We start from the raw sequence: 27,790 nt of genomic DNA, 5'->3' as shown, positions 1-27,790 counted from the left end.
CATGAAATTTTGGTTTACTTAAATGCTCATAACTTCCACGTTTTAAACTTTTTTTGAAAACGGTAAGAGACGGGTATTTTATTTTTTTGAAATCTTTAAGAAAATTTAATTAAAAAAATATGCTTGGCGTTGTCCATTCACAAATTAGCTGGAATGACCCATAAACAATTTGATTGTTTTTGAAGTTCAGCTGAAAAACAGCTGAAGCAAATTCATGCTCAAATTTCACTGCACCCAACTGATTGAATGAGCAAATTCCGCAATCATTACAGTATATTTGCACTGCTACCATTTCACAAAATAATTTCGTACTGTCTCTAGAGGGGAGTTTGGTCCGACATAAGTGTACACAATGTGTAGTACACATATACAGTGTAGTAATCTAACTGTCGACACATCTTCAATACTCTATTTAAAGCGACGATAATTACGTAAGTTCGTGAATGTTGGTTGGAAATGATGTAAACTTTGCGCTGTGTACTTTTTATAGGAAGGAAATGTTGATTTTGTCTATTTCCGTTGGTCTTGTAAATTTAATAAAATTTTTGCCTCCAGAGCTTGTTAGTGTGGTACAGTCCAGCTACTTAAATGTCACCATGTTACGTGGTCGTCGACAAACGACGGCAAGTGGAAATGTCAATGTATGTTCGTTCCACGTTCTTGCGTAAATATTGTGGAGTCAATACTCTGTGCAACTAATTAACATAATGGATTACTATATACTGTCGGTCGTTCGTTTCGCAAAATTACAAATTCTTAACCTACAACTCCACAACAGTGTCTCATAATTAAATCGGTCTACATATACGTATGTTGTGCATAATGTTCACATTATTGCGTCGTCGTCGAAATGGCACAGGAAGTTATAAGTCTCCAACAACATAAAACAGAATGTATATTAATAACTGTTAGCTGGCTGTTATACGAAGCTGATAAATATTTAGCAACACTTTCGTAATACCCATTTCAGGATCGATGGCAATAAAGGCAACGAATAGTTTTATGAAAAATAAATTTTTATAATCTTGGGTCCAAGTTTGGTGATAACGGTGTGTTCTTATGAAAAATTAGTTATAAACGAAAGGACTGTCGGAGTGAATACAGTTACTGCAACAAAATGCTCTGTTTCAACTTGAAATTGGCGGCATTTTTCCGTGCTTATAAAGATGAAACGGTTCGGGACCGAAGTCAAAGTTTATGTGCACCGCCAACTAGAGCCGCAAATCGTGACATTGGTGCACTGAGAGTACTACAACGGCGAGCATCAAGTGCTATGTAAGATAATATTAACACATATATCAAAACCCTTCAAATACTATAACTCAATAGCAAACCAACGAAATAAAAACGTGTTCGTTCAGATATCTTGTGTGGTTTGGCAATTTCAATTCCAATGACTTTAATGACCTTTACTAGAAACACATAAAATTCGCTATAAAACGAACCACAAACTTCGACCGTAAAAAGTTACTTTGATATGGAAATTGGATTTATCAACAACAACAAAAAAGTTTCGAAGCTGGATGTGAATTTCATACATCCGAATTAATTTGTGTGCAATAGCTACGAAAGTGTTGAAAGTCCAATCAATTTCCTCATTTATTTAGTCATTCAATTTTTGAATGTTAATTAAGTTCGGCTTTTTTTTGCATTTCCAGTTCGTCGGCAACTGAATTAATTTCCCGCAGAGGTGTATTTTCACGACGCCACTATGGATCCGTAGATCAGGTAAGTTAAATTTATTATTACCGTTAGGTGACAATAAAAATGTGGTGGGACTGGAATCCATGGAATCATGATGTTGCGTCCAAGTTGGAAAGTACTAAAAATTATGTATTGTTTGTTGATATGAAGAAATTAAACTGACTAATTGCTTTAGTACCAAGTGTTATCAGGTAACACTCTATCTATGTATACAAAGACTATATCCGGCATCGTCAATAAATTTACTTTACTTTTGTTAACCAAGCTGAGTGGTTTTCATTTATACAGCTCCGTAATCCATTTCCATCATTACAACAGGTTATGGGAATTCGTAATACCGGGAAATAATAAAGCTGTCCGTAGTAAAGTTTAATAAAATACGTTCCGTATTAACGTATAACTCAAGTGAAATTCGCTTAGCGAAATATAATTTTTTGTTTGTTCCGTACACGCCATTGCAATGGCACAACAAACATCACCGTTTTTACCGGCCATCGAGAAACTTCTAGGACGTGAAAACTACAATACGTGGAGTTTTGCAGTCAAAACGTTTCTGCAACATGAACTTTTGTGGGATTATGTGGATCCAGAATCAAAGAGACCGGCAACAAGAAAAAAGGCGAATGCAAATGGCGATGAAGAAGAAGACGTTGAGTACGCGATCGAAGAAGCTAAAAAGGATTTGAAAGCTAAATCGAAAATCATCCTTCTTATTCATCCGAGCAACTACCATCACGTGCAAAACTGTTCAACTGCTAAAGTAGCATGGCTAGCGTTGAAATCTGCTTTCGAAGATTCAGGCCTCACACGAAAAGTTGGACTGATCCGCTCTCTAACATCGACAAGACTTCAAAATTGTTCATCAATGGACGAATATGTCAACAAAATAATGACATCATCGCACAAGTTACGTGATATACAAGCAGAAGTGAGTGATGACTGGCTCGGTTCCTTTTTGTTGGCTGGCCTGACCGAAAGATACACACCGATGATTATGGCTTTGGAGGGTTCAGGTATACCGATTACAGCTGATGCAGTTAAAACGAAATTACTGCAAGAGGAGAAACCAACGAATGCACCAACTGCACCGAAAGCATTTTACTCATCCAAAAAGTATCGTAAACAACAGTCGTCGAATGATCGTGCAGCAACTTCATCACCTGGTTTGATTAATGTACGATGTTACAACTGCAATCAAACTGGCCACATGTCAAAAAATTGTCCGAAGAAGAAGCAATCCACGTCATCACAAAGCTCACAAAATGGTCAATGTTTACCAACAACGCAAGGAAAGGGATTTATTGCTGCTGCATTTTCAACGTTTTATGAAGGTCCCAACGATTGGTTTTTTGATTCGGCTTCATCATTTCACATGACAATGCGTGACGATTGGATTAATGACAAACAACCAGCAATTGTCGACAAGATTACAACCGCAAACAATTCGATTATGGATGTCAAAGCAACTGGACAAGTCACCGTACAAGTTGTTTGTGAAAACAGGTTGCAACAATTGCCCGTGAATGGAGTGCTACATGTTCCGGATTTGAGTGCAAATCTTTTGTCAATAAGTCAAATTGTTTCCAAAGGATACACCGTCATCTTCGATAAGGCAGGATGCAAAGTTTTGGACGAGAAGTCTATGGTCGTTGCTACCGGTGAACACATCAACAACATGTTTAAGCTGCATACGTCACATTCGAATGAAAAACAATGTTTTGTTTCTAAAAATGTTGCAATGACGAAAGACATTTGGCATCAACGGATGGCACATTTAAATACATCAGATTTATCAAAGCTCAAGAACCATTTGGCAACAGGAATTTCATTCACCGACTCCAACAATAAAAGTGTGTGTGTACCGTGTCTGAAAGGCAAGCAATCCCGTTTACCATTTCCAAAGGAGGGATCACGTGCGACATCGATTTTGGAATTAATTCATTCCGACTTGTGTGGTCCTATGGAAGTACAATCGTTTAATGGAGCTAAGTATTTTTTGACGTTAATTGATGATTTATCCAGAAAAGTTTTTGTCTTCTTTCTCAAAACCAAAGAAAATGTTCAAGAAATTTTTGAAAATTTCAAAGTTATGAACGAGAAGCAACTGAACGCTGTTATTAAAGTTTTAAGATCAGACAATGGTGGTGAATTCATTACGTCAGAACTGGAAGAATATTTAAAAAAATGTGGCATCATTCATCAAACGACAGCTCCGTATACGCCTGAACAAAATGGGCTAGCTGAACGGATGAACCGTACAATTGTTGAACGAGCAAGAAGTGCTTTGATTGCTGCTGGTTTACCGAAAATTTTTTGGGCCGAGGCTGTTGCGACGGTCGTATACTTAATCAATCGTTCGCCAACAAGAGGTCATGGAAGGACTCCCGAAGAAATCTGGACTGGATCGAAACCAGATTTGAGTCATCTGTCAGTTTTCGGCTGCAAGGCATTGGTGCATGTTCCGAAAAAGGCTCGTCGAAAATTTGATCCCAAATCAACCGAAATGATATTCGTTGGCTATTGTGAAAACACAAAGGGGTACCGTTTAATTCATCCAGTAACAAGGCGACTTTGCATAAGTCGCGATGTGGTTTTTATAGAAAATGATTTCAATCACAACGTTTGTTCCACCGAAGAATCACAACATTCAGTTGGAGACGTTTTCCCGTATTTTGACAACGAATCGGATTCCGACAATCAAAATCCGAATGAAGTGAACGAAATGAATCCAGATTTCCACAATTCATTTCAAGAAACCGACGCACCGAACGAGATTGACAACATTATACCAACAAATACGATTTCATTGCCAGATGTTAGACGCAGTGAAAGAGTACCGAAGCCCAGATTGTTTCCGGATTTTGTCACTTATTGCGTCAGTAGTTTAATTCCGGATGATCCATCAACAGTAGCAGAAGCTTTGAGCAGCGTAAATTCTAAAGTTTGGAAGGCGGCCATGAATGAAGAGTTTAATTCATTGGAAGAGAACAATACATGGCAACTGACAGAGTTACCTCCGAATCGTTCACCTATCCAGTGCAAATGGGTTTTCAAAACGAAACGAGATGCCGATGGCAAAATAGTCCGATACAAAGCTCGTCTTGTGGCAAAAGGTTTCACACAACAACAAGGAATCGATTACGGTGAAACGTTTTCACCGGTTGTGCGTTACACTTCAATTCGGATGTTGTTGGCCATTTCAGCGAAATACAATCTCGACATCGAACAAATGGACGTCGTCACCGCTTTTCTACATGGAAAAATTGACGAAGACATTTACATGGTTCAACCACCAGAATTTGCGAAAGATAGCAGAGTTTGCAAATTGATCAAAGCGATTTATGGTTTGAAACAATCAAGCCGACAGTGGTACTTGGAATTGGATTCCCATCTGAAGCGAAATGGTTTTCAGCAATCATTGGTCGATCCGTGTGTCTATTTCATAATCAATTGGCCGAAAATGACGTTTGTAGCCGTTTTCATCGACGATCTGATGATTTTCACCAATGACAACGAGAAGAAATTGTTTTTGAAGGAAAAATCGCAAGAATCTTCGTGGCTCAAACAATTCGTAAGTCAATTCAAACTTGGTGTTCAATGTCAACCAATCCGAATATTCTGTGACAACACCAGTGCATTGGACTTGGCAACAACGACCGGATATAAAGTCCGAACGAAACATATTGATGTGCGACATCATTATTTGCGAGAACATATCGAATCTGGACATGTCAATTTGGTACACATTCCAACCGAAGAAATGGTGGCGGATGTATTGACCAAGCCGTTGAATTCTATCAAGCATTTATTTTGTTCAGAAGGTATGGGTTTATTGTTTTGAATTTTATTTTTCAAATTTCTTTTTCTTGAGACTGAATTAACTTTGAAATTTTGAGACTTAGAATTTTTTTGATTTTTGTTTTCGTTTGGAGGTCATTTTAATTTAGTTGGAGTGTTGATATGAAGAAATTAAACTGACTAATTGCTTTAGTACCAAGTGTTATCAGGTAACACTCTATCTATGTATACAAAGACTATATCCGGCATCGTCAATAAATTTACTTTACTTTTGTTAACCAAGCTGAGTGGTTTTCATTTATACAGCTCCGTAATCCATTTCCATCATTACAACATTGTTCCCACTTTGGCATAAAGACACAAATTTTCCTGCACGTATTCAAGACCTTGGCTTATAGACTTTGTGCCTCTTTCAATTATATCGAAATTGAGACAAACAAAAAAAAACTTGAAACTACACCATAAGGATTTTTATAGACAATTTGATAGAATTTTTAGATGCACTTTACCCGTCGACTCCATCACTCCACATACTGAACTTACAGTACTTACAGTACTAATACCCTGCACAGTTAAGAAATTGTATCGACTGTCTACGTATATTGATATTCCGTAGTTATATCATTGAGACTATTAATCTGCAATTATAAAATAATTCTTCAATTTCCCATTTCGTTTAAAAATACAGCTTGATATTAAAGCAGAAAAAAATAGACATCGTAGCCTAGCCCGACATGATAATGATCTTAATGGATATTGTTGGAAAAACCCCACATTTTTCTCCATTTTTTTGAAATAGAGCATTTAACTCCATTTAACGTAATTTAATTATTATTCCATCGCGTATCTTCATAATCATAATTTACACCCTTTGCCACAAAATGCCTACACAAATCTATCCAACTGTATTCATTATACGTATTCATATCCATCAAGTTCATAACCCATGACATTCCATAAACTTGGATTCCCCCATCTTGGGTCGAATAGTACGTGGTATTTTGATACTAAATACGAAAGAGTTGATGTAGGCCGTTCTTACGTAAACAGCCCGACAGTGAATATGGATGAGGTGTTGTTCTGCGGTTAAGGTTTCGATAGTCATCCGTTCGAAATAGAGTTATACTTGATGTGTCGAAAGACCGGAGGTGACATACTATGTGCGTGCTATCGGGCTAGTTGTGGAATGGGAATAAGTTTAATTTCGTGTCCCTTCCGTTAAATGATGAACACTTTACTCGTCAAGTGATACTAACAATAACAACAAATTGTCTCAAGTCCGCCGGCGGATTTAATTATCTTGAAAGTTTATTTATATTTGGAAGGGTTCCTACTGACTGAATGATTTTCGCGATGATCATGAGCTTTAATAAAATGAATATTGCATGTGGACTGTGTGCTCGTTAATTTCGAGCTTGAATTGAATGGAAAATGAATGAAGGAAATTAAGTTTGTTTTCCGTTTAAACTGAAACAATTTAATTGAATCAAATATTGTAAGAATTTAAGCAGCCAACAGACTGTATGGCAGCATGGGTTTCAATTTAGTATTTCCATTTCGCTGTAATATTTATATTCGAGAAAATATACAAGTCCGAATAATGTTATCAGAAACTCGACATGATTCATTTTGCTTAATTTAATTCAAGCTGATTGTAAGCAATTTTATTTGTTTTTTCTATTTGTTCTGTTACGGAAAAAAAAAGAATTTCGTATTTTTATTTGATAAAAATAACCACATACTAACAAGTCATTCAAGCTTATCGATAAACCATATTCAATTGAATAATATTATATACAGAGAGCGAGAGCGAGTGTATGTCACGTTCAACACTTAACCCAATATATAACAACAAAAGTGTCCATTTTGTGTCGATGTTTATTTTTTATTCAAGAAGATGCGGGAAAAAGCAATAAAAATGCATTCCTTTCAATAAAATAAACTCACTTTTTTGTTCTTGTTGTTTACTTTATGGCAACAACAACGAGCTTTTATTTTCATAAACTGGAAAAAGCCAAACGTACAGCGATAAACTCCCTTCCAACTTCTCTCATTTCTCCATAACGAATACATAGAGAAATGAGAGAAGTACTGCTTAAGTGTCCACTCCACCCAACAAAAAGTACTCCGTGAGAGAGCCGTGATAGAGCAAGCTGTCAAATAAACAAAGAAAAAATTGAAGAAATTAAAGAGGAAAGGTTAGTTTCCTCTTACCAAAAAAGTACTCCGTCTGATAGACAAAATTGAATTTTTTTCAATTCTTCCTTTGTTTATTTGACAGCTTGCTCTCTCGCGGCCCACTCACGGAGTACTTTTTGTTGAGTGGAATGGACACTTTAGGGAAATAAGAAATTTAAAAATAGACGGTCATTTAGAGAGTTTATCACTGTATGAGGTGAAAAATCGGGGTTCGATAGAATTTTTCAAATCTGAGTTTGAACTCATTTTTTTCTGTTTTTTTTTTTTTTTGAAGTAGTATGTTGAAGTAGTTTCGATTTGAAAACATTAATATATGCTGAAAACCTGTTTGAAACATTTATTTAAAGCAAAAATCGTCTCCCACGGAAAATAGGAAGAAACTGTTCACTATAATGTTCTTTCACTAATATCTACCATCAAAATGGAAGAAACACTCAAATTTTGAATAAAATCGTTAAGCATTTTCTTAGACACAAGAAGCAGTGTCGAACCGCGATATTTTCCGAGTCGAAGCTCGATAAGTAATCAATACCCAAAATTTTACATAAATAATCACTTTTAACCCTAATCTTTGTTTGTAAACATAATAAACATAAAAATAAACTTTGACGACGAGTGGATAAATCGTCTATCCAAAGTCATAGAAATTCCACACACAAAGTCACTGTTTTCACAGATTAACATTTTCGGATATATGAAAGCATGTTCGATTTTGATAAGTTATTAATCACGTGATTAGGAAAATAATTGAGTTTACTGGAGAAATCTTAGTTTGCACTAAATTATTAATATTCATTCACTTGTTTGCGTCTAAAAAATACGTATCCCAAAGTGTCGGAAAACGAACCATTTTTCAACTGTCGAACCGCGATTTTTTACGTCACGCAGAGAGCGCTGGCCAAATTTTGTCGCTGGACAAAAATTGGATAGACCCAATATAATGAAAACCTCTGACAAACATAGAAATATGGACCTAGATCTTAATCTTTTAGGGATACTGTTACACGACCGAACTTCTTTTTTTTTAATAAAATCTAATTCGCACTGCAATTAATTATATTTCATCAAATCACTAGTTCCTAAAGTGGTGACCTATGTAAATATGGCTATTTTGTTAACTGTGTTGCATACGATGTGTTCTCACATCTATTGCGCAAAACAACCCATTTACTAACGTGTTAGTAACAAGATTTTATGTACAGCAGTAAGATCCTCATTTTTTACACTAGTGCGCACGATATATACACGCACGGCAGAGTAAATGTAAGCCAGGCAGGAGCGCTTGTTTGAGTAGGTATTTGAATTATCTAGCAGCCTTATTTATTTTGCGAATTAAATTTTTCAACTTATGTCAGTGTTCATTAGAGTTCATTTCCATACAGTGTATTAGGTCCCTCATTTGACGTTTCTAATGAACCGCTCCTGCAAGGTTTACTTTTACTCTGCCGTGATACACGATGAGCTTGAAAATGTCCATACCTGATATGTTGGGCACATGAATTTGTTTTCTTGATATTAGTAGAGGGCAGCCCCGTGATTAAGAATCACATAATATTAAAATCGAGTGTATGGCAAAATTTTGAGATAGACGAATTGTTCTTTGTATGGGACCTTAGTAAATTTTTTAGCTCTAAATTTGTATTTTGCTGAGTTAGCCAAGAGTCTCACCTTTCCAACGATGCCAAACATGCTGTGTTTCAGCATGGATAAATAACTCGATAATTCGTCTATCTCAAAATTTTGCCGTACACTTGATTTTAATATTGTGTGATTCTTAATCACGAGGCTGCCCTCAAAAAAAAAATTCATGTGTCCGACATATCAGGTATGGACATTTTCAAGCTCACCGTGATATATATATGAAAATCCATTTAAGCTTTACTTTGTTCGCACTGCTGTACATAATAGCTAGTAAGTGTGTCATATTACACATCGTTGGGCATGGTGTTTTATCCATTTAATTCCAAAAATATTTGTTTTCTTATGGTAATGTACATAATTTAGCTGACCGTGAAACATAATATCTTTGTTTAGTCCCAACTTTAATCTCTGAAAAATTTATATTTCTTCAATATCTAGCTGGAATTAAAAATGTAATCCCCAGAGAATGACTATTTGAGAGTAATCCCCCTGTATCTTATAATTTTAATCTCTCTTTATTATATAAGGGTTTCATGTCGCTAGGGTCCCTTTTTGTGTTTTCTCTAAAATCTTATTATCAATCTCATTTACGATTAAATGGATGATCATTTGTAAAAGCATCTCTCCACCTTAATGGAGTAAAGGGTCCTTGACAAAGCAAGACAAAGAATATTGATAAGGAATAATTTAAGGATCAACAATAAAATCAACAAAATTGTCATTTTAATTACTCGCTGCAAATGCAGATATTAAAATATAACTCGAGATGAGCTTCTTTATTTTAATTAATTAAAATATTTTAGTCCAAAAACATTCCATTAAAATAATTCACATGTTCATTTCGCGTACCGTTCTATGTAATTATTTATAATTTTAAAGCGCTTCAAATTCTTCATTCCTTTCAAAAACATTCTGATACGTATACAAATATATAGTCCTTTTAGTGCAATAATTGTAATTAGTAATTTATGCAAAAGTTTCTCTCTGTTGCACTGCACAAAATGAATTGTAAAAAATAAAAAATTACAGGTTGCGTATACTAGTAAGCTAATGATCTGTTATTGAAAACCTGAATTCGTCTGCATGTAATGTACAAAATGAAAATCAAAACCCCCCGGAGTCAGAAACGATCCACTTGTCAAACAAACAGTACGTTTTCCCGCATCTTCCAATCAATTATTTACCAACAAAAAGCTGCATGTGTTAGCTAAAAGAAAAATGTCAAACGACATGACATGTTATTATACAACACGCTGGGTTTACATCAGATGACTTGAAAAAAGCTTTTTGATTTTTATTTATATTGAATCGCCATTTCATGCAGTGTCCGTAATGGACAACATATCGATGCTATTGGTTTTGTTCTTTTTGTATGGATACATTGTTTTTTTTTACTTTACATTGCATTGGTTGGTTGGTTGGTGCACTTCTAAAAAGCTTTATTAACCTAATCAGATATTTTACTCGTTCACTTCGATCATTTCTGTTGTATTTCTATCAGATTAAAATCGGAAAAGCTCTGATGAAGATGTTGCAAAACATATCCAGAGATTCCAATTTTCGTATCGGACCACACGACTGGTTCAGGCAAGGGAGAAAAGCATTATCTTTAAATTAGATTTTGCCATTATGTGATTAGAATCCTACCAGTATTAGATTATGGGTTTGCAATTTAAACCACATAGTGATGCGATTTTGTTGCCGTGAGGATTAAGTTTTTTAATTGATTTTATTTAAGGAAGAGACTATTGGCACCGGGTGCCAATTGTCTCTTTATAATACTGTGGCTAATGGCACCGGGTGCCAATAGTCTCTTTATTATACTGTGGCTAATGGCACCAGGTGACAATAGTCTCTTTATTATACTAGTGCTTACCGCACCCGGTGCCATTAGCCACAGTATTATAAAGAGACTCTTGGCACCCGGAAAAATTTGAATTTGAATAAAAAATCCGGATTATTAAAAAATCCGAATATTTCGAAAATTAAACTTGTTCTGTACACAATCCTAAGGAATTCAATTTTTTACGAAATGTACCATATAATGGCGGTTTGTTCGATCCTGAGAAATTCATCGTTTGACGAAAACGTAAAAGTAGTTGGTTCAATCTTAGGGAATTCGTCCTTTTACGAAATATAACGTGAATGTGTTTTGTAGATTACTAGGGAATTCATCCTTCTACAAAATGAAACAATAAGCTGTTTTGTTGGATCATAGGGAATTCGTCCTTTTACGAAATGTAACGTAAAGGTATCGAACGATCCGCCTTTACGTTACATTTCTCGATAGGATGAATTCCCTAACATCGAACAAACTACCTTAACATTTCGTAAAAGGATTAATTCTCTAGGATCGAACAATCCGCCTTAACGTTAAATTTCGTAAAAAGATGGATTCCCTATTATTGTGTACAAAACAAGTTTTACTTTCAAAATATCCAGATCTTTTATTCAAATTTTAATTTTTCCGGGTGCCAGTAGTCTCTTTATAATACTGTGGCTAATGGCACCAGGTGCGTTTAGCATTAGTATAATAAAGAGACTATTGTCACCTGGTGCCATTAGCCACAGTATTATAAAGAGACTGGAATTAAGTTAATTGAAATTTATATTGTGGTTGGTGAGATTGCTTGAGGAATTAAGTTAATTGAAATTTATATTGAGTTGGTGCTATTGGCACCAACTCAATATAAATTTCAATTATTCGTTTATTTAATCAGACACTTTGTCATTAGTTGGAGTATTTTTTTTAAATAATCAATAGGAAACTTGGCTAGATAATTACTAGTTTTGATGCTTCTTCTCCTTGTGGCGTTTTCATTGCCGAAATAATGTTACAGTGCGAAGGAGTTGGAGTAGAATACAGGTTCTCCAAACAATGCCTTTGAAATATATTTTATCAGCTGTATTCACTACTCTGACGATCTGTTCGAATCTGTCCGCGGTTACTAGCGAGGTTACTAGCAACTCAATTTCATAGGGGCAAGCTGTGTTAACTAACACGTAGTTAAGCGTCATAGGAACTTTCATAGCAACGCTAATTGATCGGCTAGTTATCTGTCATCAAGAACGTTGACGAAAATGCGCATTACCTCTGGCTCATGTTCTCTTATAGCGAAATCTATGTTAAAGGTTAATCTGTAGCAGATTTTGTAGCCAAGGTGATAAACAAGAAGTATCAGATTTAACCATCTTATGATACACTTGCTATTTGGCTACAGTCTTTACAGTGAAAAATCACCAATTTAACGACGTTATCGTCACAGATAATATGATAATAGAAATTTTGAGTTGATTGAAGCTGTTCAGCAAGCTCAGTTGCAACTAATTCTAAGCTAATTTCAAATGGCTAAGTGATTGATAAGTCTTGGCATTAAATCAAAGCTCTCACCAACTACCACCACAAGAACTTTTAGATTACTCTTTTGGATAACAATTTTCCTCGAAAAGTTTTTCGACGCAATTTTGCTTTATTTAACTCCACACCAACTTTGTGCTCACGACAAATTTGCACAAAGTATTGAAAGAATTTCTCACTATTTATATACTAGTCTGGGTTCTTATGTCCATCCACGCGCTGGGGAACTTATCGAAAATTTGACAATGGAATATGATAGATGGGTCAAAGTTGTGGAACTAATTTTTTTTTTTTTGGTGTCGCGAACCGGTAATACCGGTAAAATAACCGGTTTAGTGTAAAACTAAAAACTTGAATATCTCCGTTAAAAAGCAACATTTTCTTATGGGGTTTGATTTGCTTGAAAGCCTCATTCATTGTCGACATTTTATAGAAGAACTTTTTTCTGGGACTGGAAAAGTATCCAAAGTGTCCATTATTCCTGAATGCTCCACCTCGTTCCTGATCCTAGATCCACTTTACAGGCTAAAGAATATGCGAAACGTGACACAAAAAAATGTACTTTTACTACTCTCAGTTTCCAGGCTCGTATCTATGGTCCCTCTGAAAAGCTCAAGCTCGGCCGACTAGATCTTCAGCTTTCCAAAGAGCCCCATATCAATAAAATATGTTTCGATTTGGTCAGGGAAATTGAGGTCAAAGTTAGCAGTTTTTTTGGGATCTCCAAATATCTAGGACACTTTTCCAGTCCTTCTATAAAATGTCGGCAATAAATGAGGCTTTCAAACAAAACAAACCCCATAAGAAAATGTTGCTTTTTAACGGAGATATTCAAGTTTTTAGTTTTACACTAAACCGGTTATTTTACCGGTATTACCGGTTCGCGACACCAAAAAAAATAGTTCCACAACTTTGACCCCTCTATCATATTCCATTGTCAAATTTTCGATAAAAACCCCAGCGCGCGGAACGGTTTTTTTCGACATAAGAACCCAGACTATGCGTATCCCAATAGTTATACGCATCGCACCGTATATACGTACTGTTTACGGTTAGTGCTACTTTTCCAGAAGTATGGATATTGGATAGTTACTGACATAGCTAGCAATATTATATGTGTTACAGTCATCTCTGAATGGTAACAAAAGGATGAAAGAATGTTATTATTTGTCACTTATGTCTTTGGCATTAAAAGTTTCCGGAAACTTGAACACCAAGAGGGTGGTTCATTGTTGAAGTTGAATCGTTTTTATACTTAGTCAAAGGTTGGGTGGTGTAGGGTAGGTAATGATAGTGGTTCCCTTCGTGTATTTTCTTTTCCTTTGATCTTGTATCGCACTTTTTAAGATACTTATGATAATGATAGCAAGTAAATATGGTTACCGCATGAACATGAGCTAGTTTTACACCAAACAGCTTTGTATTGGCATAAAATCTCTCGGGTTTTGTGTAGTCTAGACGAAACATTTTTTGTTTATTTTTGATTTAAAAAAAATCGAATCAATCTACTGTGTTGACAAGACAAGAGTCACATTCAAGGTACATTAATTTCGGTGCGTTCATTTTTAATTTCTTCAAAAGGTGTTCCGTTTCCCATCGGGTCTCACATCATTCCTTTTTTTTTGCCGTACAATCGGTACCATTCATATACCGATTTTGTTTTTGTTTCGTATGCGTCTCTCCATTATTTTTTCTGTATAAACTTCTACCAAATCGATTCCTTTTTTTATAGCTCATTTCATGCTAAGCTTTGTATCTTGTATTGTATATCCCATTCATGCAACACAGCATTCATCATTCATCTTTAACGTGTTGATTTAAGTCTGTACGTAACTTTGAAAGGAACTGGAGATATTGAGCATGTTGCTGTCCATAGACGAAAGTGATTAATAAAAAGAAATGAAAAGATCGTGAAAGCGTAACCTTATTGACGTTATACATGGAGCATATTTATTATTATCTGTAAACTTCTTGTCTGAATATGTATACGAGTGATGGTAGGAGTGTATTTTTGGGCCCATTTATTTAACTGAAACTAGGAATATCGTTAATCCAGTGATCGATTATCTCGCATGTTAAGTGAATAGATACACTGTGGATGGTATATCAGATGGACTGTATAGGAATTTCATCAAGATATTTTTCATCTACAAACTACTCATTAACAAGTAAGTCTCATTCTATAACCTGGGTTCTGAAATACATCTCTGTTCGTTATGCGACCAGTCAAATTTATATAAATGAATTTGCACACAAAACATTGATTTTGTAGATAATAATAATACATTTTGTACAGTGGATTCTGTACTATTTTTTGGGTACTGTCAAAAAAGGTATGAAAATCTTACCTATTGTTACAATAGCTGCCACAGCTCTAACTATAACAAAAAATACAGATGCGACAGATTACACGTATTACCTAGAGACAAAGTTACCCGCATAATAGTACATTACTATGCAAGGGAAGTAAAGTGATATCTCGTATCCAGATGAGTAAAAGTAACCGAGGGCTTTAGCCCGAGGTACATTTACTCATCGTGATACGAGATATCACTTTATTTCCCGTGTGTAGTATAACGTTTTCCTATGCGAGTGATGTAAAGGCTATTGCCTATACATGTAACAGCCTTATTACATGCACCAGCATAGGAAAATAAGATTTTCAACTTTTTTTTTGTTAGTGAAGAATTTGTACACAGAAATAAGACTTTGTACACAAAAAATCGGATTGTTTACACTAAAATTGGATTTTTACACAAAATAATAGAATTTGTACTCAAACTGTCAAGAAGATTGTGCTGAGCCACAAGAGAAAATACACAATCTTGTTAGTGATTAAATTAAAATTTTCCGCCTCAAAATTGGATATTTAGTCTGTTGAAGAAGTTGAAGACTTTTTCGGTTTTTCATGTTTTTTAGAAGTTCTGCGGTGAGAGTGTGGTATCCAAAAATAGCAATCCTTGTGTTCGTGGTAGCTGGACAATCCATAATGACGTGTAATGGAGTTTCTTCATCTACACCGCATCTCCTGCAAACCTCCGATTCTGTGAGTCCCATTCGGTGCAGATGTTTGTTCATTTTACAGTGACAAAAATGATAAGCCTTAGTTCTTCTCTTGATTTATTTAGCAAGAAATTAGTTTTTTTAAGCTTTGGGCCATCAATTATGGCTCTGCTATGAATGCAGTTAGTGAGATTTTCCTATTGTTCTTTATGTTTTTCTTTAAAGAATTTTCTGATAGCGCCTCTTTGCGTCATGTAGGTGAATCCTAAGACTGGTGATGGGCCACAAAAAGGTGGTATCGCTGCCTAGACGTGTTAAATTGTCGGCTCTTTCATTACCATCAATGCAACTGTGTCCGGGGACCCAGTGAAGGTTCACTGTGTTATTATTGGAAAGGCATTGCAGTGATTCCATGCATTCTATCATAAGTTTTGATGTAAAACAGTGAGAATTTAAGAATTTAAAGCTTTGAGTGAAGCTTGGTTGTCTGAACATATGTTAATGTCTTTATCTTTGACATCAAGAGAGGTCATATTCTTGCATGCTGCAGCGATTGCACTGATTTAAGCTTGTGTAATAGTGACATATGTGTCCAGATATGTCTAGCGTGAATTCGCTAGAGAAGACGGCAAAGCCAGATCTCGAGGCCGTCTTGGTATAGTCTCTTGTCTCTTGTCGGGAAGTTATATTTTTTATTAAAGATGTATTGAGGGGTGCATAGCTAATTCAGGAATAGTTGCTACATGCTTATCAATTATGATTGCATGTCCCTGGTTGCTGCTTTTCCAGCAGTTTACATTTTTCAGCCTTATGGCAACGACTGTGGCTTCTTGCTCTGCAAATAACTCTACTGGGAGAATGTGATGCCCATAATTTCCAGGTGAGACAACGCACTTCAAGCATGAGTTAAGGTACTGAAACTTAACAGTTGATCAAACAACTGAACAAAACGGTAAAAAGTCATTTCTTACAATATATTGTCGACTATGATCACTTTAGCTTTGGGTAAGATCATTTTCATCAAAGTAATAAGAGCGATTTACGGAATGGAATTTACTGCAGAAGCAGCTTGCCTGATTAACATTTCGTTGTATCAAGTAAAAAGTCCAGCAAAAAACCAGTCAATGAAGTGAAATGAAATTCTCATACATTTTTCCACACGAACGGGAAATTTTGACAGATGACCGATACATTTTCTGTCAAAATTTCTTTCACCAACTTGTTGAATACTTTTATCGATTTTCCCGGAACATTTCTTTACGATGAATTTTATTAACAGATCACCCAGTGGATATAACACTTTGGGGGAAGATGAAAAATGTAAAACATTCACGTGGTTACGTGTCTGAGTAGTACTCAGTGAGTACATGATTCAAGAGGCAATGTACTCTTCGTTGGATATCAGATGTCTTTCTATTTGTAATTCGGTGGTACAATCTTTTCGGACTGTCTAGCTAAAATAATCGCTAAACATTTGTTCGTATCTCGGTGATATTTTTAGCTTGAAGCATTTTGAAAGTGTTGCATCATATCGTGGCTTTTGTTGATAAGATTGCTTTAATATTTTCTATCTCGCCACAACTTGACCAGTTAGTCTCAGTGTATGATACTCTCAGTATCGCTCTGAACAGCAGAGTAATTGAGCCATGAAAGTGTTTTTGATTTGTGCTTTGCTTTCATTTGCCTGTGCGCAACAGTTTTCTTACGAAGGGTTAACATCTCCATTTTGTCGTGTCGTAGAAAATTAATTTAGAATCCCAAAAAAATTTCAGCTATAAAGTGTGGCTGGTTACTCCTCATTCCGAAGAGCAAGGACACCTTCTGAAGCAATGGGAAGATAACGAGTCAGTCGATTTCTGGGAACAAATTTCGAGAAAAGGAAAACCTAGCCGAATTATGGTTTCTCCAGACACTCAGTTTCAGTTTGAAATTTTTTTGAATGACAACCACATTGAACACGAGCTGATTATTGAAAACGTGGAAAGGTTATTCTTGTTCCGTAAAAGAAATCGAACAAGACGCGATGACTGAAAGATAATTTTTTATAGAGTTTTCGAACGTGAACGCAACGAAAAATCTGAAAATGAGATTCGACTGAGCCGTCTAGAGTCACAAGGACAGCCCCGATTCAGTGATTTTAATCACTTTTGGTCATTTTCAGAAATCAATCGATTTCTCACTCATTTAACATTGCAGTATGGAGACATTTGTGAAGCTGAAACTCTCGGTTTTAGTTATGAAGGTCGAGCTATCCGAGCTTTAAAAATCGGCCGCTTTGATGGGACAAAGCCTATAGTATTCTTTGAGGCGACTATCCATGCACGGGAGTGGGCGGCTCCAATGACTGCTGTATACTTAATGCAACAATTAGTTGAACATTATGACCAGCATGAAGAGCTGCAAAGCATCGACATAATAATTTTGCCGGTAACGAATCCGGATGGCTTCGAATATACTCATCAATTCGTAAGAGAGATGACATTTTTGTATGACTACATCCGGGACTGATCCGTAATTATTTAAACAGCAACGTTTGTGGCGAAAGACTAGGAGCATAAATGCTAACAATACGTGTGTTGGTGTTGATGGCAATCGGAACTTCGCACATGAGTGGAGGGCTTCAACAAACGTATAAAATATGATGCAGCGCATGCATATCCAGCCGAACTGATTTTTTTCTGTTTAAACCTTTTAGCCGTGCAGCGAAACATATGGAGGCACAGCTCCATTTACCGAACCAGAAGCTAGCATCGTAAGAGATGTATTCGACCGATACGACAATCAAATCAAACTTTATGTCGCCATTCATTCCTACGGCCAGTATTTCTTATATCCATGGGGTTATGATTTGTACGTAAGGCGAACGTTTGAATTTCCATCTGATAATCGGTTTTGTTGTTTTAGCGTTAAGGTCGACAATTGGGAAGAACATGAAATTGTGGGAAATCGTTTTGCCGATGCCGTTAGTAGAGTGAATGGTACCACATACACCATCGGCAATGCTGCCATTGAGTTGTATATCGGATTTGGGTATAGTGATGATTATTCAGCTTTTCGTGGAGTTGACATATCGACAACAATCGAATTGCCCGGGGGCGGAAGTTATGGATTTGATTTGCCAGCCAGTAGAATTCAATCGGTTGTTGATGAGACGTGGATGGGTATAGAGGAAATGTTGCATTATGTTGCTGAAGTTCATGGCAGAAAATAGGAATGGTGAAGCCTTTCGCACCCATTAGCGTTTAGATTTTGTGAATAAAAACAAATAAAATTACTCTCTGACATATATCACAGTCCGTACATCCATCGTACCGTACATCATATTCAATTTATCCATTATGAAACAAAAAGTCAATCGCAATCAACGCGCACATAAACTATCGAGGAATTTAGTTGTACGTTCCCCGAAGTCCCATCGGAATTAATTAATCAGTCTTCAAAATATAATCGCCAGAGGCCCTGAAATGTATAGCAGAGAGAACAAAACTAATATCATTTGAATATTACCAGCAATAGCAAAAAAATTTGAAATCAGAAAATGCATTTACGTGTTGGAACAGTTGTAGCCCATTTGCGTGGTATCGTATGGATTCAATTTATTTATTGCGATGAAAATTGGGTTAATTGCCGTCACACTCCGGGCATAGTAATGTACCGACGAATCATGAGCACAGTGATCTAAACAATAACAAATTACAATCGAAACAAAGGTGTTTTGCAGAGAATCAAATTTATACCACCAATAGCAAGGGACAAAAATTGCCAAAGTGCTGATCCACATCTAGGCTGTGGTCGTCTACCACCATTCGGATAAAAATCTGCATGACCTGAAGACGTTGGTCCTCCGGTAATTCCCAGATCTGTATGGATTATATCAACGAACCGGGCATCGGATCTATTAAGCTCGACATGGTTACTTGTACCATAATACATCGGATAACTCGGATCAAATCCTGTGATTCTTTTTGGTTTACATTCAGATGTCTAGAATGCTCTGTGACAGATAATCACTCACCTCGGAATTGTAAAATGCGGTCGCAGCGCACGTCCCACTTCACCGCAAATATGTGCACCGACTGAAAATCCCATCAAGTGCACACGGTCTGGATTCAAACCGGAGTAATATAAATTCCGTAAAGCGTCAGCAAGTCTTGTGCCGAGCTGAATTTACATAAATGGAACGATTGAAAAACTGTGTCGGCATATATATATGTATAGTTATGGCGTTCGTACCTTTTTGGCATTATCCACCACAGTTGTGTAAAACTTTTCGGATAACTTTTCATAATTTAGAGCGAGAACGTTGTGCTTTTTTCGAGTCAAATATGCTTCAACAATGACCAACAATGTTTCAGCCTCGTTCATCTTTTCGTTCCAACCGTGAATATAAATGACTGTAGAATGATTTTCATGGAACGATGGATGTTGCAGCAATTTTATAGCGTCCGTTAAATTGAATTCTGTGTAAATGTTGGTTGTTTCTCTAAACAACGAAATAAAAGAAATGTGAAAGAACTGGTGATGTCAATAAGGGTGATGTTTCAGTTTCTATCTTCCTTGGAATGCATTCATTTTGTGCTTTAAAGTTTAACTTTTTAACAGAGCTGGTATTACGAAAGTCATTTTCCAAGGTAAATATTTAGTGGGGAGTTAACATCATTTTTAACCGAATCAGATGTGCGATGGCACGAAAGTTCTATACAGATGCCATACCTCATTAAAAATACAAAAATTGCATAGAAACTCGGCCCATCTATTTTGAGGTAGCCACAGTATTTTGTGAAACCCAAGTAAATTGTAACCCAGGTAACATTGGATAGTCAAACATCTTAAAAATAGGTGTCATTAGATCTAATGTGTTAGGCCGCGTGCGACTCGATGGCATTATCTCCCTAACTAACAGTTTATAACATTGACTTATCTGGATTCAGCATGAGGAGGCAAGTCTGATGATGAAATTTAATGAAAGTTTTTACTTTCATTTAGATTTATGATTCACTACAGGTACTCAATTATATTATGACTATGGGATTGTAGGATGCATTTCTTTTACATCCTACACACTTCCCACATTCAATTGAACCAACGAATTCAATTTCATTTTTGATTTTGTCGATTGGCACCATTGACATACAAGTGGTTAGTTCTCATTATCTGCTTGTGGTGGCACCATATACTTTTCGTGTCCAAGCAGTTCAAGAAGTACTAGGTAGCGTCAATCAAAATTCTGAAAGAACAGTTTAGATCACATCTGATTTGATCGCAAAGGCAGTAAACAATTTAGAAGTTTTTTTTTTTGTGCATTATATGTATTTTACATGCTACATGCGTCGAAAACGGTACTTTTCATGTTTCACGCACTAATTTCGACTTCCAAAGCATGCAAAAACCACTCGGGATAAAAAGATGAAATGTCTCGTTTTTGCGTGTTTATTGATCTCGACTACGCCTCGGATCAACAAAATTCACACGAAAATTCTACTTTTTATCTATATATACTGCTGCTTTTCTGATCTTTCAAACATGAGAAGGAAATTCGTGTGAAATTGGAGAAATGTAAAACGCTAAAGAAATACATGTAGAATGAATGGAACGAATTACATGAAGAAAACCAATAAAAGCGGTAAAAACGTATGTTGATTGTTGAGTTTAAATTGGACAAAAGAGCAAAATTCTAATCATAAGATGTTGTGCAACAAAATGACGATCGACTGTACCTCCACCTTTTTTGATATCGGCCTTCTTAGTACATAACATATGCAAGATTCTTTTCATAACATTTTCATTGTTCATTTGTCAACGGATTGCGAAGTGACATTTCAGTGGATTTTTAAGCTTTTCGTGATATCGCAAAAACTGCAGGTCATTTCATTAACTTTGGGAACACGGGTTCTCCAATTCAAATGAGTGATAGATCGTTGGATTCGTCTTTCAATTCTAGAGAAGTCGCATCTTTAATTTTTTCGATAAATTTTGTTTGCTTTCGGTGCAAAGTGTTCAAAAGTGAAGGCTTGTCAGAGGGTCCCGCGAACAGTTTTTCGGAAATTACTCAAGAAATAATTATTGTAAATCATTGTTATGCTGTACTAATGTCGGTCATGGGAAGACGTACTACAGGTGGAGTGTATGCACTGGTAGGTGCAAGTATATATCCACAAAAGTTGTGACAAAAACATTTCTTTGGACCTGATAACGTTTTACCGTTTTATTTCTTTTTATTAACAAGCGAAAAAAAAGACTGCTCACCAAATATATAGTGTTCAGAGAGTCCACCTTCTCTGCAAAATTGATGTTCCAAGGGACTCGGAAAATTTTCACTTTCTTTCTAGGGGCTCTACTACTGGAACAGCGTCTGGAAGTGCAGTCAATTTTAATCTACTTTTTTCCTTGTTCCGAAGACTTGCAGTTGCTACACTACACAGTCAGTCCCGTGAAGCATCAATTTTGCAGAGAAGGCGAACACTATATTTTTGGTCATAAATCTTGTGGATGTACTTGCACCAATTAGTGCATACACTCCACCTGTAGTAGGTCTTCCCAAGACCGACATTAGTACAGCATAACAATGATTTATAATAATTATTTCTTGAGTAATTTCCGACAAACTGTTCGCGGGACCCTCTGACAAGCCTTCACTTTTGAACACTTTGCACAGAAAGCAAACAAAATTAATCGAAAAAATTAAAGATGCGACTTCTCTAGAATTGAAAGACGAATCCAACGATCTATCACTCATATGAATTGGAGAACCCGTGTTCCCAAAGTTAATGAAATAACCTGCAGTTTTTGCGATATCACGAAAAGCTTAAAAATCCACTGAAATGTCACTTCGCAATCTGTTGACAAATGAACAATGAAAATGTTATGAAAAGAATCTTGCATATGTTATGTACCAAGAAGGCCGATATCAAAAAAGGTGGAGGTACAGTCGATCGTCATTTTGTTGCACAACATCTTATGATTAGAATTTTGCTCTTTTGTCCAATTTAAACTCAACAATCAACATACGTTTTTAACGCTTTTGTTGGTTTTCTTCATGTAATTCGTTCCATTCATTCTACATGTATTTCTTTAGCGTTTTACATTTCTCCAATTTGACACGAATTTCCTTCTCATGTTTTTGAAAGATCAGAAAAGCATCAGTATTTTACATGACTTGGGATAAAAAGATGAAATATATTCGTGTGAATTTTGTTGATCCGAGGCGTAGCCGAGGTCAATAAACACGCGAAAACGAGACATTTCATATTTTTATCCCGAGTGGTTTTTGCATGCTTTGGAAGTCTAAATTAGTGCGTGAAACATGAAAAGTACCGTTTTCGACGCATGTAGCATGTAAAATACATATAATGCACAAAAAAAACCTTCTAAATTGTTTACTGCCTTTGCGATCAAATCAGATGTGATCTAAACTGTTCTTTCAGAATTTTGATTGACGCTACCTAGTACTTCTTGAACTGCTTGGACACGAAAAGTATATGGTGCCACCACAAGCAGATAATGAGAACTAACCACTGTATGTCAATGGTGCCAATCGACAAAATCAAAAATGAAATTGAATTCGTTGGTTCAATTGAATGTGGGAAGTGTGTAGGATGTAAAAGTAATGAATCCCACAACCGTAGTCATAATATAATTGGCTAACTGTAGACTTATTCATGCGAAAAGGAATGACTTACTTCCTAGAGGTTTGTCCTTTCTTTGCCACTGTCGCCATGGCCTGATGAGATGTGGTATTTTTGAACAGCATTATAAAATGCAAAGCATCGAAAGATGCTATTAAATCATCTCTCAGATCAAAACAGTGGTGAAAAAGTTTTCAGATTGAATGTTTGTATTGCTGTGTTTGGTGACGAATAATGGTTTATCCTTGTATCGCTTGCTTTCACCCAAAATGAAAAAACTACTTAGTTCAGTGTGACTAGGCTATTGTTCATTCCTTGCATTCGGTTCATTGACGAACTATAATCATGGCTAGAACATTGACTTTCTACATTGACTCTACCTCGCAATGTACGCTCCGCTATTTCGACAAAGATGTCAAAGAATCGACAAAGATGTCAAAGAATTTAGCAATGTCCAAGGTCAGCGGACTGCAAACATGAGTGATTGTAGTGACAGCTGTCAAATAGAGTACTATTTTGAATAAAAATGTTTTTCAAATTTTCCATGCTTCAAATGTGTCCAAGGTAGATATAGTGAGAATGTAATGTCATACATAACTGAATCAGAATCTTTTCGTCACAAGCAAATCATATCGAACTTCTTAAAACGAAGATGTCATTAGCATTGAGAAAGAGGCAGAAAGTATAATAGAAAATGAGTCCCGATTGGAGTGCGTAAATTTCAACAACAACTTGAAAATCAATCTACACTCGCGGAATTTTGAAAACCGACACATTTTCTGTTTCGTGGTTTACTGGTTTTTTTGTGAATTTTGCATGCATTTTTATATGGAGAAATCACAGACTCAAGTAAAACAGAGAAACAGAAAATGTGTCGCGCGCCCCCTCAAGGGAAAAATGGGCTCCAAAACCCAAAAAACCAAGAAAAAATTTTCTTGGTTTTTAGAAAGTCTACAGTTACTGTAGGGTAATTCGGTACATAAAGGGGTCGCAAAGTGACGTACTGATGTCAAAAATAGATTTATGAATGTGACAGTAACGCTTTGGAACACTGTGATGTCGGTCTTCAAAATTCCATTTGTGTAAATTTAGGTCCTTTAGGAAAAATGTTGGGATAAAAATCTCATTAATTACAAAATCAGATAGGTGGGTGCAGCAAATACACTTCATTTCCTTTTTAACCCCAGCACTACACACAATTTTTTCTTTTATATTCGGCACACATGTTTCACTAATAAAGCTGTGGTAAAAAAAACCAACTCAAATTTAAAATTTTAAAAAGGAAATTGAATAACATGAGCACCACATTGGCACGGCTAATGAACACGTTTTTTATGCATATGCAGTAATTTTCGTGCCATAAGTTGGGTTTTTACCATAGTTTCAATATAAGTTCCGTATTTCACCAAAATGAATTAAAGTTCAAACAACAATTTTTCATCTAAATTCAAAAGTATACAGTTGATTCGCGCTATCGTCATAATCGTATTATATAAATATTTTCATTTCATACAAAACTGATGAGTTCAAGTGGAATAATTTGATCAAAATACAAGTGCGGTACTGTTTACTACTGAAATGTATTCGGATGTAATTAAGGTCGAGTCAGTTAACTAGAGTTATGATAGCGTTTTAATGAGCACTTTGAAAATTGAAATTTTGCGAACTATTTCACGAAACGACTGATATGTGTTATCCAAACAGAATAATAGTAAATTATAGATAGTTTGCGCAAATGACGTATAATTTATAAGAAAAATTATAAGTCACATGAAGTTCAAGAAGGTTACCTGCAATTTCCAATTTATAATTATAACACAGTTTTCGTGTGAGTTTTGTTGGTCCGAGGCGAATCCGAAGTCAATTATTTCACGAAACGTGACATTTCACTTTTATCCCGAGTGTAAAGAACTTTAAATGTTAATTCCTTGCGAGAAGGAACTCACTGGCCAAAATAGTAGCAAGTAAATTACTAATTCCTTTCAAACCCTTCAATTACCGGATCAATTTCCTTTTACATGGAATTGACTGGAAATAAAAGAAATTGAAAGTAAATGAAAGAAAATATGGATTAGTATGATGAACAATAGAACCAGCAACTAACTGTGTTTTCTTTTGCTTTTTATAGGGAACGTAAGATTGTTCAAACAGAAGCTGAATGTTCAACACAAACGGAAACACAAACAATTTTTCTTTGGGACAATGATTGGAATCCACAGAGAAACAGGAAGAGGGGTCGTCCGAAGATTACGTGGAAAAGGACAATCATCGAAGAAGCCAAGGACCAAGGAAAAATTTGGAGCGAAGTGAAAGCATCGGCGCTGAATCGTGTGCGATGGAGGCAATGTGTTGGTGCCTTATGCTCCCCCGCGGAGTACGACAAGATGACGTAGCTTTGCCAAGAAAAAATCGTTTGTGTTTCCGGTTGTGTGACATTCCGTTTCTATTCGAACAATCTGACGTTCCCTATTTTTAAATACCAAAACCGATGCTCAGATCCCGTCGATTTCTTTGAAAGTAATAGTAGTTTACACACCTCTGTCTAAAATGTTTATATTGACGATTTGGACGTTCTAGTCCAAATCGTCAAAATAAACATTTAGGATAGAGGTGCATACGCTATACAGTTATATCGAGATAAACAAATTTGTCCTGGAGGGATATTTAACATCGAAATTATCTTTCCAGGCAGATAAAAACCTTTGTATCAAACATTAGACGAGATGCTTTAAACAAAAGTAGTAAAAGATTTTGTGCACCGGACATCTGAAATACGACATATTTTGCCACGATTTTTTGTTATGAAATGTCAGGTTCTCCCGAACTATATATCGTGCGGGAAAATTTTTATTTCTTTACAATTTATCGTGTGAGAACGGTTTTGAATGAATTTTTCCATGACTATTCGATACACACGTTCTTATTTCCCTTACTCACTTCGCTCGTAAAAGTGCTGGTTGTTGAAAAAATCGTCATTTCCTTGGATTGGTACGAAAAATACTATAATAGCTGTACGGTGTTACGCTTTCCGTTTCAAATGTTTATGAAGGAATTTACGAATTCTTTTACCAATCGATATACAATCTATCTCCGATGTTCAAATGGTTGGTAACATTGGATAGTTGAAGCTATTCTGAGAGAACCAATGAACAATTTTTTCCTATAGTCGGTGTTCAGTTCGGTTCGAGAAGGTTGAGAAATCACGTATGTCTCCACATAGTCTTGGTAACGCAAAGTTAAATAACTCGTACAAAAAGAATCGAACTTTATTGATATTTTAGGCATGGTAGGTTTTAAGGAGGCTAAAAGATAAGTTTGGAATTTTGAAAATTGTCGGTTTTGCGGATACATTTTCTGCAAAAAAGTGAGAAAAAAATCTTCAGGATATAACTCTCGAAAACCGGGTTTGGGATCAGGTATAATCGGGAGTCTCTAGTAACTAGAAATATAAAAAGTAATCTGAATCTACTGTGTCTGGCTGTAACAGCTTTCACAGTAAAAAACCATTTTAGAACCTAACAAAATCACTGTGTTGGAGCGTTACGGGTGCAATGAATGACGGAAAAAGAATTGTCAATGTTTTTCACCTGGAACAAATCCAGGTGAAATAAATGAATAATATTAAATTTTCGATTAGCGGTACATTGGGTTAATAATAGTGAAACGATGGAGTAGTTAAAGAAGTTGAAAAGTCTGTTGCAAGAACATTTTCCTTTTACGACTACTTCAGGTGGGCTATATAGTAAGGTCGAGAAATGGTGAATCAGCCGACCAAAATGTTATATTTGACAGTGATTTCTCGAATTACGATTTTATTTCTGTTTTCACTCGCAGTTTTCACCTTACCCATGATAAAAGCGTAGCGCCACATCTCTGAACATATTTGCACAAACCACAATATGCAGCATAACTGCGAAGTACATGAAAATATTCAAAATTATAAAATTACAGCTGAACTGAAGTGTATGAGTTAGGTACCATGAGTAACAATAAAAATCACTGCCTTCACAGAAAATGTCATTACACCAGAAACGTTTATCGTATCGTCAATATCTGCTAAAGTCCACATCCAAACTGATCAAAAAAAAAAGTTTTGGTTTAATAATGCGAATATCTAATCACCGACCGTGTCTAACACCTTGAAGAAATTTTTCTTAGGTTATTTTTTGCTCACTACCAAATGTCAATGTTGAACCTACACCGATATCAACACACCATGAAAAAATCTTGTTTTAGGTATAACATTCTGGCATACTAATCGGTAAACAAATTTTGCGGAATTTTGTAATATTAGTTGCTGTTCAGCGAACTTACTCAATAGTGTTTTTGTGAGATTTTTAATCGTGACAAGTTCAAGACCAATTTGAAGAATTATAATATCGAGAACAGGGTCGGACTTGTCGATTGGGTGAGTAATGGTTTCACTGAAGAGAATCATTCACTTTTTGTGTGGGTGAACTTA

The 27,790-nt window shown here is 35.9% G+C and overlaps 3 protein-coding genes across 4 annotated transcripts in view; 2 read left to right on the top strand and 1 right to left on the bottom strand.

Annotated features, from left to right (window-relative positions):
- The window catches only part of LOC119069778 (GTPase-activating Rap/Ran-GAP domain-like protein 3), an 85,744-nt gene that overhangs the window by 40,628 nt on the left and 17,326 nt on the right, over positions 1-27,790 (top strand). Inside the window, exons 2-3 of one of the 2 annotated variants that reach the window (XM_037173926.1) lie at positions 971-1,275; positions 1,659-1,728. In XM_037173926.1, the coding sequence (XP_037029821.1) occupies positions 1,118-1,275; positions 1,659-1,728 (228 nt within the window). In that variant the 5' untranslated portion in view covers positions 971-1,117. The remainder of the gene's footprint in view (positions 1-970; positions 1,276-1,658; positions 1,729-27,790) is intronic. The other variant, XM_037173918.1, reaches the window with a different exon arrangement.
- Positions 17,308-19,002, top strand: LOC119069896 (carboxypeptidase B-like). Its single transcript, XM_037174103.1, has 6 exons — positions 17,308-17,414; positions 17,476-17,688; positions 17,752-18,169; positions 18,231-18,332; positions 18,399-18,553; positions 18,608-19,002. Exons 1-6 carry the CDS (start codon positions 17,350-17,352, stop codon positions 18,912-18,914), a joined length of 1,260 nt encoding a protein of 419 aa, XP_037029998.1. The 5' UTR covers positions 17,308-17,349; the 3' UTR covers positions 18,915-19,002.
- Positions 19,038-27,476, bottom strand: LOC119069957 (pancreatic lipase-related protein 2-like). The gene is made up of 7 exons (XM_037174191.1): positions 27,307-27,476; positions 27,175-27,238; positions 19,937-20,186; positions 19,719-19,864; positions 19,441-19,664; positions 19,252-19,381; positions 19,038-19,162 (listed from the first exon to the last, which is right to left on the bottom strand). The coding sequence occupies exons 1-7, from the start codon at positions 27,395-27,397 to the stop codon at positions 19,129-19,131; spliced, it is 939 nt and encodes a 312-aa protein (XP_037030086.1). The 5' UTR covers positions 27,398-27,476; the 3' UTR covers positions 19,038-19,128.

This window comes from Bradysia coprophila, chromosome II (assembly GCF_014529535.1).
Source record: "Bradysia coprophila strain Holo2 chromosome II, BU_Bcop_v1, whole genome shotgun sequence".
NCBI lineage: Eukaryota > Metazoa > Arthropoda > Insecta > Diptera > Sciaridae > Bradysia > Bradysia coprophila.
Note: the sequence above shows the minus strand (reverse complement) of the source record. Positions and strands in the feature narration are given on the sequence as shown.

Coding starts and splice junctions, on each gene's coding strand:
- LOC119069896 (XM_037174103.1), top strand. CDS start 17,350: ATGAAAGTGTTTTTGATTTGTGCTTTGCTTTCATTTGCCTGTGCGCAA. Junction 17,689..17,751: donor ATTATTGAAAACGTGGAAAG/GTTATTCTTGTT, acceptor AATTTTTTATAG/AGTTTTCGAACGTGAACGCA. Junction 18,333..18,398: donor AGTGGAGGGCTTCAACAAAC/GTATAAAATATG, acceptor TAAACCTTTTAG/CCGTGCAGCGAAACATATGG.
- LOC119069957 (XM_037174191.1), bottom strand. CDS start 27,397: ATGTGGACTTTAGCAGATATTGACGATACGATAAACGTTTCTGGTGTA. Junction 20,187..27,174: donor GCGCTACGCTTTTATCATGG/GTAAGGTGAAAA, acceptor TTCGTTGTTTAG/AGAAACAACCAACATTTACA. Junction 19,382..19,440: donor TTTGTCCCTTGCTATTGGTG/GTATAAATTTGA, acceptor GTTATTGTTTAG/ATCACTGTGCTCATGATTCG.